The 12641-nt window shown below is 45.2% G+C and overlaps 1 protein-coding gene across 1 annotated transcript in view; it reads left to right on the forward strand.

The window, feature by feature from the left end:
- The window catches only part of LOC129339513 (uncharacterized), a 79692-nt gene extending 71152 nt beyond the window's left edge, over window positions 1-8540 (forward strand). The window contains exons 15-19 of the mRNA XM_054994093.1: window positions 3533-3621; window positions 4012-4116; window positions 4926-4993; window positions 7556-7652; window positions 8343-8540. Coding sequence (XP_054850068.1) covers window positions 3533-3621; window positions 4012-4116; window positions 4926-4993; window positions 7556-7652; window positions 8343-8540 — 557 coding nt within the window. The remainder of the gene's footprint in view (window positions 1-3532; window positions 3622-4011; window positions 4117-4925; window positions 4994-7555; window positions 7653-8342) is intronic.
- The last annotated feature ends 4101 nt before the right edge of the window (window positions 8541-12641 follow it).

Consider the following 12641-nt stretch of genomic DNA (forward strand, 5'->3'; position numbering starts at 1 on the left):
ACATCATTACAAAAACATAAACAAGGGTTAGTTGCCTCAAATGATCTATATATTCATTCAATTTTTATATTTCTTCTCTTCAGTTAAGATCTCAGTTAGAACCTCAGGCTAGAATCTGGGGAGTATGATAACAATTTCCAAAGACCAGGTAAAAAGAAATGTTTTGTCCTGGTGAGGCTCAAGGGAAAAGGCATTCGATAGGTCTGGTGGCCACCCACATCCTCCCTGCAGGCAAGGACAGCAAGGCTTCAGGAGAAGATCTTAACTGGGGGCTGGACAATATGGGAGGAAGCAGCCCTTCAAGGACCCCATTTATTGATTCTAGCCAGGAACAGATAAGCAGCGAGTAGAGAGCTCAGGGCACAGTGGTGAGATGATCCCTGTATCCAGCACATTACTCTCTCCTGCTTCCAATATACATTAGGTTAGCAGTTATAAAGAAAAAACAAGGTTAAGGATAGTAGATACAGGGAGGAGAATGAGCTGAAATGATGAGATCAAGGCCAAAGTGGGAACTCCCATCTTCTGCTTCAAGCACTGCAAGAGAAAGAATACAGGTAAGAAATTTTAAATTCCGTTCATTGAAGACAGTGTTGCAAATACACCAAAAGAAATATGAAAATGATGGAAAGTAGGATTGTCTGACCTTAGTGTAGTTTCGCAGCACTTCTCAAGTACCTTTCTCCAAATAGAAAAACCAACCAAGTGTCGGGATGAATAATCTTAATACATTTAGCAAACGTGCTTGTGTGTATTTGATGCTTTGGCACTGTTGGTAAAACAGATACAGGAATAAATCAAAGGCCATGCAAAAGAAGGAAGGGATTGAAGTTTTAGTCTGCTGGCAACTGTTCTGTTCTATCCCCTTGCAGCGGAAAGGGGACAAGAAATTCAGAGGGAGCTGCAGAATTCTGGGTGCCCAGGCGAGGCGTTCTACCAAGTCTGTGATGTCCGCAATGAGGCAGACATTCAGGTAGGTTAAAACTGGGTAAATAGTGGTGCTTCTTTGAAGGTTGTTCAGCATTACCCAGCAATGTTCTTTCATTTCTGTAACCCAACCATTCTTATTCTAATTCTCTTTTGCCTGAATGGGTCATCATGACAGGGTTCTGCTGGGCCTGTCCTCTTGCTTTATGCTCCTCTTTCTCATTTGATTCCTCCATCAACTTTAAACTTCTCGTCTTCACAGTTGTAGCACATCCTTCCTTTGGCTGGTGGGAAGAGGATAGGGTTCAGTGGACGAGCACAAGCATTGCCTCCTTGACTGTGGGCCCTGTCAGGTTGCAGGGAGCTCCTGGTTCACAGTTCCCCATCAATCAAATGCCTGAGCACCCTCTTCCCAAGCTGCAGCTGGCTTTGTCCCCCACCCTACTTATGTATCCACTTCTTTGGTCACTCCCAGTCTTCTTCCCATGCCACCATTCACCTGGCTGATGCGGGGTAAAGCTCAGAGAAGAGCCCAGGATCAAGGGAGTTCTTTCTTGTTGCGCCAGGAATAATGTCATTCCTGAAGCGACAAGCTTTGCACTCACATGAGGTACATTCCTTCCCCACCCCGAGTGTCTCCCCAGGTTCCCCCCATCCCCATAACCCCCCCCCCCATCCCTAGGTTTCTGCTTCAAGGTAACCCTAATTAGTCACTACTCTCCTCTTTTCTCATTTGCTACCTATCTTTCCCTCAGGCTTTTTGCCAGAGCTTCCAACAGGTTTGGCCAAGTGTAGATCTAATGGTCTCTTACTGCTGAATCACATGACTGTCTGTTTTGTTGTTACCCTTGCCCTAATCTCTCCTTATCACCTGTTTTTGCAGAGGTTGATTTTGGTAACTATAGAACGTTATGGGTGCCTTGACTGCCTGGTGAACAATGTTGCAGATGGTGAGTGATTTTCAAACTGTTGGGGTCAGGGAAGAGCATCTGGACACGAATGTGTTCCTTGATTATTCCCAAGCCAGCACTGACTTGTTTAACAAAGGATTCGAGGAAGAGTTGTTGAGTGTCTTTTATGCAAAGAGGAAGAGAAGAAAATCCTGCAAGGGGCAGGGAGCTCTAGCTAGATCCAGCAGCAGTGAAGTAGGGCTCTTCTTTCTAAAGGATTTTTTCCTTGTATGTCTGCAGAATGCTTATTTTTAGATTTTTCTTCTAGAACTCTGCACACTCTCGCTCAACTCAGAAGGCACCAAGTTGTAGCTCTTCTCTTTGTATCCAGTATGTTAATGTTCTCTACAGTGTATGAATTTTCTATCCATGAATGAAACCAATAAAGCTTTTGTTCTTGTTCATTGGTTCAGTATCCTGGCCACTGTATAAGCACTCTGCCAGCAGCAATAACTTTGCAGGTGGCTGTGTTCAAAGCAGGGCTTTTTTTCTGGGGAAAACAGGTGGTGGAACTCAGGGTAGCATTTGCCAGCACCTTGGGCAACTCCCTGGAGGAGGAGGCTATCCTGCTGCTACATGCTCATGCAAAGCATGTGCACACTCCCAGAACTGTGAGATGATGTCACTTCCTGGAAGTGACATCATCGCACAGGGCTCCATGGCAAGGGGCTCTATACATTTTAAACCCCCACACTTTAGCTGCTTGGCTGGGACTTCTCCACCAGGCAGCCCAGACAAACTGGTGGGGTTTAAATGCCCCTTTCCCTGCCGCTGCACAAAGGCAGAGAAAAAGGCATTTAAACCCCATCTTCAGCTGCTTGGCGAGGACTTCAGTGCCAGGAAACCCAAGCAAGCCTGTAGGGTTTAAATGCCCCTTTCCCTGCCGCTGCACAAAGGCAGAGAAAAAGGCATTTAAACCCCATCTTCAGCTGCTTGGCGAGGACTTCACTGCCAGGCAACTCAAGCAAGCCTGTAGGGTTTAAATGCCCCTTTCTCTGCTGCTGCATACTAGCATGGAAAGGGGAATTTAAACCCCAGCTTCAGCTGCCTGGCACGGACTTCCTCTCAACACAGGTGGGGTGAGCCAGGGAGGTTTAAATGCCCCTTTCCATGCTGCTTCAAAGAGGCATGGAAAGGAGCATTTAAGCCCCAGCTTTTTCCCACTTGGTTTCCCGAAGCACATGATCATTTTGGAGAGGTGCTGGAACACCATTCCACCACGTTCTGGCTGGAAAAAAGCTCTGGTTCAAAGAAACTAAAGAAATCACAGTATGCTATTGTTACAAATTATTTATATAAAGCTCTTGGAATTCCCTTCCCTGAGACCCTATGTCTCCCACACTAACCCTTTCTAAAGAAAATAGTAACTTTTAAAGAATACGTACGTTGAGGACTTTGCACTTCCAGGATGTAGTGAGAGCCATTAGTTCAATTGGAGGATTAGACTGATTCATGGATGATGGGCCCATCAATGCCAATTAGCCATGATGATGAAATGAAACCTCCATATTTCTTTTTTAAAGTATTACTTTCCAAACAAACATGAAAACCATCAGCATATTCTGGGGCTGGAGATCTGTTCTCTTGCTCTTTGTGGATCTTGCCTCTGTGAAACTCATTTCCCTTTTATATCTACTTGCTCCTCTTTCAAAAAGTTGATTCTACACCGATAGAGAACGTGACTGCTGAAGACTTCCGCAACCTCATGGAAACCAATGTTGTGAGCTGTTTGCTAACATCAAAGGTGAATGATTCTAATCTACAACCACTTTCCTCCTTCCCTGGAAGCAGGTGGCTTACCCTGGGGGCATATATGTTTAAAAAGTCAAATAGAGAAAATGCTGGAGTGGTATCCATTTAAGAAGTACCATGGTTTACCTGCATATGTCAGGCCTCTGGTGCCTAGATCAGAGGAAGGGCCATGACTCTACGACTGAAGATCTGCTTTGCACCCTAAGCATTCACCTTTACCATCTCCAGTTGCAAGAATTTCCACTAGATGTGCTGGAAAGGGTCTCTGCCAATCAGCAGTTCTAAAGTAAGAGGGTTAATGTTCTGACTCCAATATATGGCGTGTTTCCAAGTTTCTCTTCTGAGATCAGGCATATTGTTTCTCCTTATATTTTGTGTACAGTACGCACTGCCCTACTTACGGGAAACAAGAGGAAACATCATCAACATTGGCAGTCTTGCTGGTGTTATCGGGGCAAAGAACTGTTTGGCGTATGCTCCAAGCAAGGTAATCCTGAGACAAGAACGGAATCAATTGCAAAAGTGTTTGAAAACTTTTGCTGCTGTGCCTTTAAAAGCAGTTTGATTGTTAGATGGAGGTTTTCTCAGTGTGGAGGAAGACACTATTACAGGCTTTGAAAAGCTCCACCGGCTGATTCTTGCAAATTAAGTTGCTATTAAAGTTATCAGAGGAGGCCAAGCTGGTATTTCTCAAGTCGGTGGGCAATTCTGATACATGAGGCTAAACCCAGTCTGTAAACAGTCAAGGTTTTATGGAATGTAGGTTGGCCTCGTTTTCATTAACAGACTTAGAAAAGCTCAATGAAACCTCAAAAGTGAAAACAATCTATGTCTTTTAACTTACTATTTTTCCCCAGGGAGGGTTGCCAACCAGCTTAAGAAAAAAACTTACTATCCCTTTAACAGAGGCTTAATTGACATGAAATTTACAAGGTGATATCATTTACTTCCCAACTATGAAAAGTTTGGCCTTGAATTATGTCTGCTCCCCCTCCCCCCCTACACTATTTAACATTCCACAATGGAACAGATCTTTGTAGGGTGGTGATGAAAGGGGCTGAAAGTCAGTGTGACGGATGACGAGGTCTGCCCTGCACCATGTATTGTGTCCTCACTAGAGTTGCCAATAGGCCTTGAAAAAAGTGTCCTATGCCAAGAGAAGATTTGTTACCATTTGGATTGAAGACATTATCACAAGAAACTTCTTTATGCTCATCAGACTGTAGTCAAAGGCCTAAAAGAAGGCCGAGCCATTCCTGACCAGTTGGCAACCTTACTTGTGTCTTTATCTTGCAGGGTGCTGTGATCGCAATGACCAAAGCCCTGGCCATAGATGAGAGCAAATGCGGAGTGCGAGTCAACTGGTAAAACTTACTCTCCATACAAAATCCCCTCAGTGCACACTGCGATGTGCAAAGGAACGTTAGGAAAGAAAGGGTGGTCTTCCAAATCCCAATGCCAGAAGCTTAAGACCAGGGTTTTTTTGCTAAAACAGAAAAAAGAAAGAATAGGAGAAAATAAGGAATAGTATGGGGAACTGGCATTCTCAGAGGGTAATATCTGAACAATTGGGCTGGGATCACTTTCTAGAGGAGGTATAAATAGTAGAAAGTTCCCACATTTCTTTTTCCAATATTGTTCTTTATGAGAAGAGAGACACTAGGAATAGATTCGACAAAACATATGATAACTTCTAGGATTACAATTTAAGAAATTAATCCCATTATTTTCAAACCCAGTGGAATAACCTGGTTTTCCTTAAAACTGTGCATCTTAAGTATCTTTAAAGATAAATGTTCATATCAGTCTGTGAGATATCACAAAAGCACCAAAACTACTGCACCGATAGAAAGAGAAGGTGGGAGGTGTCAACTTCTTAAGAGGGCCTCTCCAAGGTGTGTAGAAAAGTAGAGTTTTGTAAATCAGCTCAAAGAAAAATAAGAGATGGGGGCAGGGGGAATTCCAGGGGAGCAGGGTTCCAGCTACAATGACAGCCAAATCTGCTCCTTGAGGATCATAACATAAAAAGCAGCAGAAAGACACAGCCAAACTACATGAGATGCCCAGCACGTGTTCTTCATGTGTTGGATTCCTGCAAGTTAATCTGGGAAGTGTAGTCGATCCCTGCCCCTGAGCTCCCAGTAGGAAATCCAAGCAGAACAGGTTTTTGAAAGAGAGAGAGAGAGTCTCTTGCAAAAATCTGCTCCATTTGGATTTTCCTCGAGGAGTTCAGAGGCAGGCATGGGGGTATGTCAGAGCAGGAGGGCCAGAAGGACAGGAAAGAAAGGATCAGTGAGAGGAGCCCAAAGAGAGACAAGCCCGAAGCTGACAGGCAGCTAGCAACAGCAGAAGTAGCCACTGAGGCTGCCGCGGCTACTCAACTCAAACATCCCTTCCCACAGAGCTCTGAGCTCGGGTGTCTCAAGTCTGCTTCCTCTCTCTTAGACTGCCAGGGAGGGCTGCTCACTCTATCTGCACCCTCGAGAGACCCACACTGGGCTGGGGACCGAAGGCAGCTGTGAGTATAAAAGGAAGAGTGGCACAGGAGATGGGGGGAGCCGCTTCTCTGTCAGCCAGACCCACCTGAAGGAGGGCCGACGAGGCTGTCAACCAGTAGCGCCATCTACATTCACACGCACCTCACAGGCCTTCTCCAAAAGGCAGGAGGCTTCAGCTTACTAGTGCAACTTCACCTTTCCTTGCCCACGCTTCTGAGAGTGCAGGGCTGGGGAGATGCCACAGCAAGAGAAGGAGGCCGGCAAAGGCAAAGGGGGAGACGACTCCAGCATCCAGCAACTCAACCATCTCACATCTAGGGGAAGGAGACTTCAGCCCCTCAAGCTCAGAGCTCTGTGGGAAGGGATGGTTGAGTCCAGCAGCTGCAGTAATGGTGGTTTTGTAACTTCTCTTTACATGGGTTCTATGGGGCTTAGAAAGCAACTTTCACAAAATTTTAAGACACAATTTTTCTTCTTTTAAACTTTTTAACAATTAATAAAATACAACTTTAACAAAAAATTAACTTTTAAGTACAACCATACAAAAAAACTCCAAGTCAACAATGTCCTTGAAAAGTCATCCAAGAAGTGATGATGTGTCCTCTCTCATCCATTTGAAGCAGCTGTACCCCCGCTTCAGGCTTCTGGTTGGGAATTATAGCCCTGCAAAAATAATACAACCCCAGTAACACCAGCTATACACAATACACAAACACCACTTAAATCATATTTTACATACAATATTTGATTACCTTATTCAAGGTGATAAGAGCTTATAATTTATTAAGCTCCCCTGCAAACAACCTCCTCCTCAGCAGCCTGCTGACTCCACCCCACTGGGCTAAACCAATTAACCTCACAAGGGTTACAGTGGCAGCTTCGGCAGCTTCTTCTACACCTGCTGTCTGTCAGCTTCAGGCTTGGCTCTCTTTGGGCTCCCCTCGCTGACTAATTTCCTCCAGTCCTTGGCTCTCAGTTAAAGGAGAAAAAGGGGTGGGTGGACAAATGAACCTGCCTTGAGCGTATAGAATCCCAGAGGAGGAGATTTGGTGAAGCAGATAACAGCCATCTAGTGATTCTTTGCATGACCATAGCATGGTCTATCTGTACCTTTTTGAAAACTGAGTCAAGTTATTGCTACTGCTTAATCTTGTGCCATCACCAAAGGACTTGTTCATTCCGCATGGCCTGAGGTTGCAGAGGCTGTGTTACATTCTGTATTTTACAGGGATGTATGAAGGAATAATCATGTATAGGATTGTAGGGTAAAACAATTCACATAGAATGTTCAACTGTAAGGTGGAAGTACATGTCTTTCTAGAACTATTGAAGACACTTGTTCAAAACTCCTTCATTTGGGAATATGTTTCTTGATATTACATGATACCCTTGCCCTTTTTTTTAATTCTGAAGCATTTTGAATTCTAGCGTCTCACCAGGTAATATCTGGTCTCCTTTGTGGGAAAAGTATGTAAGTCTGACACCGGATCCACAGGCGGTAATCCAGGCAGCCCAAAAGCAGCAGGCAAGTATGTTCTGGGAAAACAGGAAGTGTTAGTGCTGCCCATGTGGTTCTGCAATACTTAGGGTGGGGCCTGAATTTCTCCCTGAATGACAGCTATAGGGATCAGTGCCCAGGAGAATATTCCGCAAGCATGCAGCTCTGCATGTTCGGGGAAGCAGAAGTCCTAGAGTGGCTGGCTAAAGAGGGTGGATGCTCTTGGACTTCTGTTGGTTGTATGGAAGAAGCTTCCTGGCTGAGCTCCCTCCCCCGGCACTGTCTCCTGATCTGCCAAACTGGCAATCCTCACTCTATCATGACCTCTACCTGGATGGCCCAGACTTAGCCAATCTTAAAAGCTAAGCTGGAACAGCTCTGTTTTGAACTATGATGGGAAATTATCAAGTAAATCTAGAGTTTCTGCCCAGAGGCATGCAATAGCATACCCCTCTGAACATCTCCTTCCTTGAAAACCCTACAAGATCACCATAAGTCAAGTGTGACTTGATAGAAAAAAATGATGTACCACATATAATATGGTAATAATAAGTAGGGTTGTGAACAGACATGTAGAAAAAAATTGAAAGTCAGAATTCGGCACCAAGGAAAGGTGAATTCTCCTCCTAATTAATCCCGCCCTGCCGAGATTCAGCTCATGGTCTAATCTCACATGAGTGTAGAATTTAACCTTTCTCTTCTTTTGCACACTTATAGCTTATGGGACGTTATGGGACCCCGAAAGAGGTGGCCTTGGGCGTCCTGTACCTGGCTGCTGAGGGAACTTTCTGTACTGGTTTCGACCTCGTGATCAGTGGAGGAGCGGAAGTTGGCTTTGGGACAAAGAGCGAGGTGGATCCTCAGCCTGGCCCAAGTGTGAAAGGCATCTCCAAGGACTCCTCTAGGAAGAAATAGAGCTGCAAACTGGGTGGGAATAAGAGCTAAGAGTCCAGCTGTCTAGGACTAGGAAGGTTGAGAATGAAAGATGGCAGCCCCATCTTGGATTCAGCTCCACCTGGCCCAGGCTCTGATACTGTAAGCAGGAGCTCAGTTGTGGAATGTCCCTTTTCTAATTCGGCTTTAGTTTGTCAGATGCATGCACCCAAGGACAACGGGACCATGTAATTGCTGAACTTCATTAAATGCTTCCTCTTGATGTTTTCTGCTGAATTCCTTTGACCATCAACTGTGCTTGTTCTTATCCCAAATCTCATTATTCAATAAAGACGTGGTTCAAACAAAACAAGTGCCATAAATATGCTGTTGCTGTCTGGTTTTGATGCATGAACATGAGTTTTCATCAGGACCTCCCTCCCTAGTTGAGCTGAGTTTGGTTCCCCTCTCGTTTCTTTCCCTCACCTCCAAGCTCTCTGCCTGCATTAGTTTATTTCTCCCCTTTCAATACCTTTCAGATTGTTTAAGGGTGAATTGTGCTTCCTTGCTGGTGAAGGAACAGCAGTTTTGCAATCCTTCAAAAGCAGTGCTTCTGACCAGAGCTGTGATGGATTTCCTCTTCCTGGGATGTATGTGTATGTCATGTGCTCTCAAAGTTGCTTCAACCTTATGGCAACTATATGAATGAAAGACCTCCAAAACATCCCATCATTAACAGATAGGGTTGCCAGGCCCCCTCGATCTCCCAGTGGGAGATTGGGGCCTGGCACTTACCATGTGCTCCTGCAAGCATGATGACATCACTGCTGGGAAGTGATGTCACCACGCAGCCCGTTTGGGTGTGGATCGGGCCCGTCGTGGTCCCCTGTGGAGCACAGGAGTGGTCCTGCGCTCCGCAGGGGCCCACAACGGGCCTGATCCACACCCAAACAGGCCCGATCCACACCCATTTTGGCACGGATCAGGCCCGTTTGGGCATGGATTGGGACTGTTGTGGGCCCCTGTGAAGCGCAGGAATGCTCCCGTGCTCCACAGGGGCCCCAATCCAGGCCAAAACAGGCCTGATCCTGATGGTGGCTGTGCGTGAGGGTGCGCAGCACCGCAGGGAGGCGCGCATGGAAGGTGAGCGCCCCCCGCTGGCCTGGTAGGTAGGGGCGAGGGTGGGAGGGTGGGGCAGGGGATCCCCCACCCCCACTGGGGGTCTGGCAGCCCTATTAACAGACTTACTCAGATTTTGCAAACTGGAGGACATGGCTTCCTTTCTTGAGTTAAGCCATTTCATTTGGGGTCTTCCTCTTTTCCTACCATCTTCAACTTTTCCTAGTGCTATTGATTTTTCCAGAGAGTCTTGTCTTCTCATGATGTGACCAAAGTACAATAACCTCAGTTTTGTCATTTCAGCTTCTAGGGGAAATTCAGGCTTGATTTGATCTAGTACCCACTTATTTGTCTTTTTGGCTGTCTGTGGAATCTGCAAAACTTGCCTCCGGCACCACATTTCAGATGAATCAACTTCCTTCTTGTCAGCTTTCTTCATTAACCAACTTTCACATCCATTCATACTAAAGGGGAACACCACAGTGTGGATTATTTTGACCTTGGTCCCCAGAGAGACATCCTGGGATGCTACAAAGCAGTTCAGCTGTGGAACCGAGGATGAAAATGGAATCCAACTTTTTCAAATGCCAGCCTCAAAATATGTATTGTCTGAATTTCCGGGGAAGAACTTAGACACTTTGAAAGATTTCTGCAGAAAGCCAACAGAACGTCTAGGTTCCTAAAACATGGTTACGTGTTCCTCAAAACAGCTCTCATTCCCTCCTGCTGGTCTCCCCACCTTTGTGAACTTAGCAGCTGAAGTCCTCAGTCTGTTTAAATCCCTCAAAAGGGATGGAGCACAAAAATGAATTTTAAAAACAGTTCACTACAATTAGAACTTATTTTGATGATTTAGCAAAGCATATGAGAAGAGTGACAATAGCAAGGTAGTCTCAGAAGGGGAGGCATGGAAAAATCTGTCAAGAATGCAGAGAAAATGAAAATTCGTTTTCAAAAAAGAGGGAGCTTAAAAAGTTTGCAAACACAGGAAGGCTGGTAAATGCCCATTATGAAATGCCAATCCCTATATTTTAGGGAGGGGAATAACATGAAACACATATCGGGATGGGTTAGCCTACAAATGAAGAGATGGCAGAAGAAGCCTGTGACATGACACTGCAATTATTACCGTTCCATAATTAGACTATCAATTCTCTCTTCTTCAAATTCAAGAACGTCCAAGTTTATCAACATATTTCTCTAATGCCATAAAGCAGCAATGCCAAACCTTTTCAAGCATAAGACCTCTTCTTAACCTCAACAAATTTCCAAGACCTCCCAGGTGGCAGTAGCATACAATTCTGTTACTATATCAACGGATCGAGAAAATCAGTGACAAAAAGATGAAAATGACCGTTCCTAGTGCACGTTTGGATTTGCCAACCCCTTGCAACAACTCCATAGCTCCTCAGGTGTCTTCAACCCCCCAGATCAGAACCACTGCCTTAAAAAGAGAAAGCCCTGTCAGACATTCCATCCGCAGGTGTATCTCTTTTCATTTAAAAGGGCCGTTTTTAAAAAAGGACTCCGCTGATGTGATTCACACCTTTAAAGAAGGCTTCAGAATGGTGATAGTCATCCTCCTGCTGTGTTTTCTAGCGCCCACAACCTTTGCCCCCAAACAAGGAATCAGTCCTTGTTTTATTTCCTCTCATTGGAACAGGAGAGGCCTCAGGACACTGAGACAACACTCACAACCTCATTTGCGCAACGGGGCTGAGGTCCTGGACAGGGTGGGCCTTGGGAGCTCCAGGCAAGGGCAACGCAGACCTGTGGCAGGAATCACACAATTGCATGTTCAGTATAGGCTTTCCTGCCCCCTCTCCAACAGTCCACTGGGGAAAAGTTACGGTTGCCCACTACCTAGAGAGATGGAAAACGGCAGGATTAACTGGGTGTTATTTATCTTCATGCAACAAAAACCGTTAGCTGCTTTCCCCTACACATTAAGGCTCTATTAAAGGGTTAGGAAGTATTTGTCCAGGCTTGTTGGCAAACATAGAAGAAGAACCATTGGCTTCCTCAAGACATCATCATCTGGTTGTCCTTCTTCCGGCTGCATTGGTGAAAGTGTGGAGAGGAAAGTATGGATTTCTTCACTCCTCACTTCAACTGCTGGCAAGCTGTTTTTTTTAAAAATATTGGTTGTAGGTATATTGCTATAGCATTTGTTATGGATCGGGGGTACTGTTTTTACTCTTTGCTTCCTCCCTCCGGAAAAAAAAAAGGTTTCTGTGGTCTAACTACCACATTAAGGGTTACCACAGTGTACCTTGATCATCCCCTTTTTGAGATGGGCTTCTAGTGCCTGGAGAGGAAAGCACACCCCCTATGGCAGAAATACACCTAGAGAGTTCCGCCTACTGTCATCCATCTTAAAAGGCCTGTTGTGATCAGGCCTTTTATTATCAAATCAGGGGAGGATCCACCGCTGTCCCTCTTCTCAGGTTTCAGAGGGGGACAAACCAAAGAGTTAGAAAGATAGAGAGCTCAGGGCACTTGTGTTTACTGTTTACTATTGTTTACTGCTCTTACTGTCCTTTAATATGCAGATTGCTATTCTCAGGACCTCCTCCTCCTGACTTCCTCCTTTTAACACCTTTTCTTCCTGGCTTTGTTCCAGGCAACACCTCTCTCCTTCTCCTCCCTCCATCTTGGCAGCATGGATGCAGGCCTTGCCCTGCCATCCATGTCCATCTTTAGACTAGATGGGTAGTTAGGCTCTCTCTCTCCTCCTTTCATATCAAAGTATGGAGTTCCTGCAATAAAGAAATCTTATTTCTTTTCTAAATATAAACCAAGTGTATGCTTTTGTTATTTTCACTCCTGCACACACACACACACACACACACACCAGCCAGCCAGCCAGCCAGCCAGCCAGCAGAACAAGTTCACAACCACTTATAATCATGCTTCCTATGCCAAACAATAGACTAATGGCCCAAACATGCTCTTTAATTAGGTTCCTGGGGCCTACATAATGATTTATTTATCAACTTTTTCATAATCAAGCTCTGCGTTAGC

This window comes from Eublepharis macularius, chromosome 12, assembly GCF_028583425.1.
Source record: "Eublepharis macularius isolate TG4126 chromosome 12, MPM_Emac_v1.0, whole genome shotgun sequence".
Taxonomy (NCBI): Eukaryota; Metazoa; Chordata; class Lepidosauria; order Squamata; family Eublepharidae; genus Eublepharis; species Eublepharis macularius.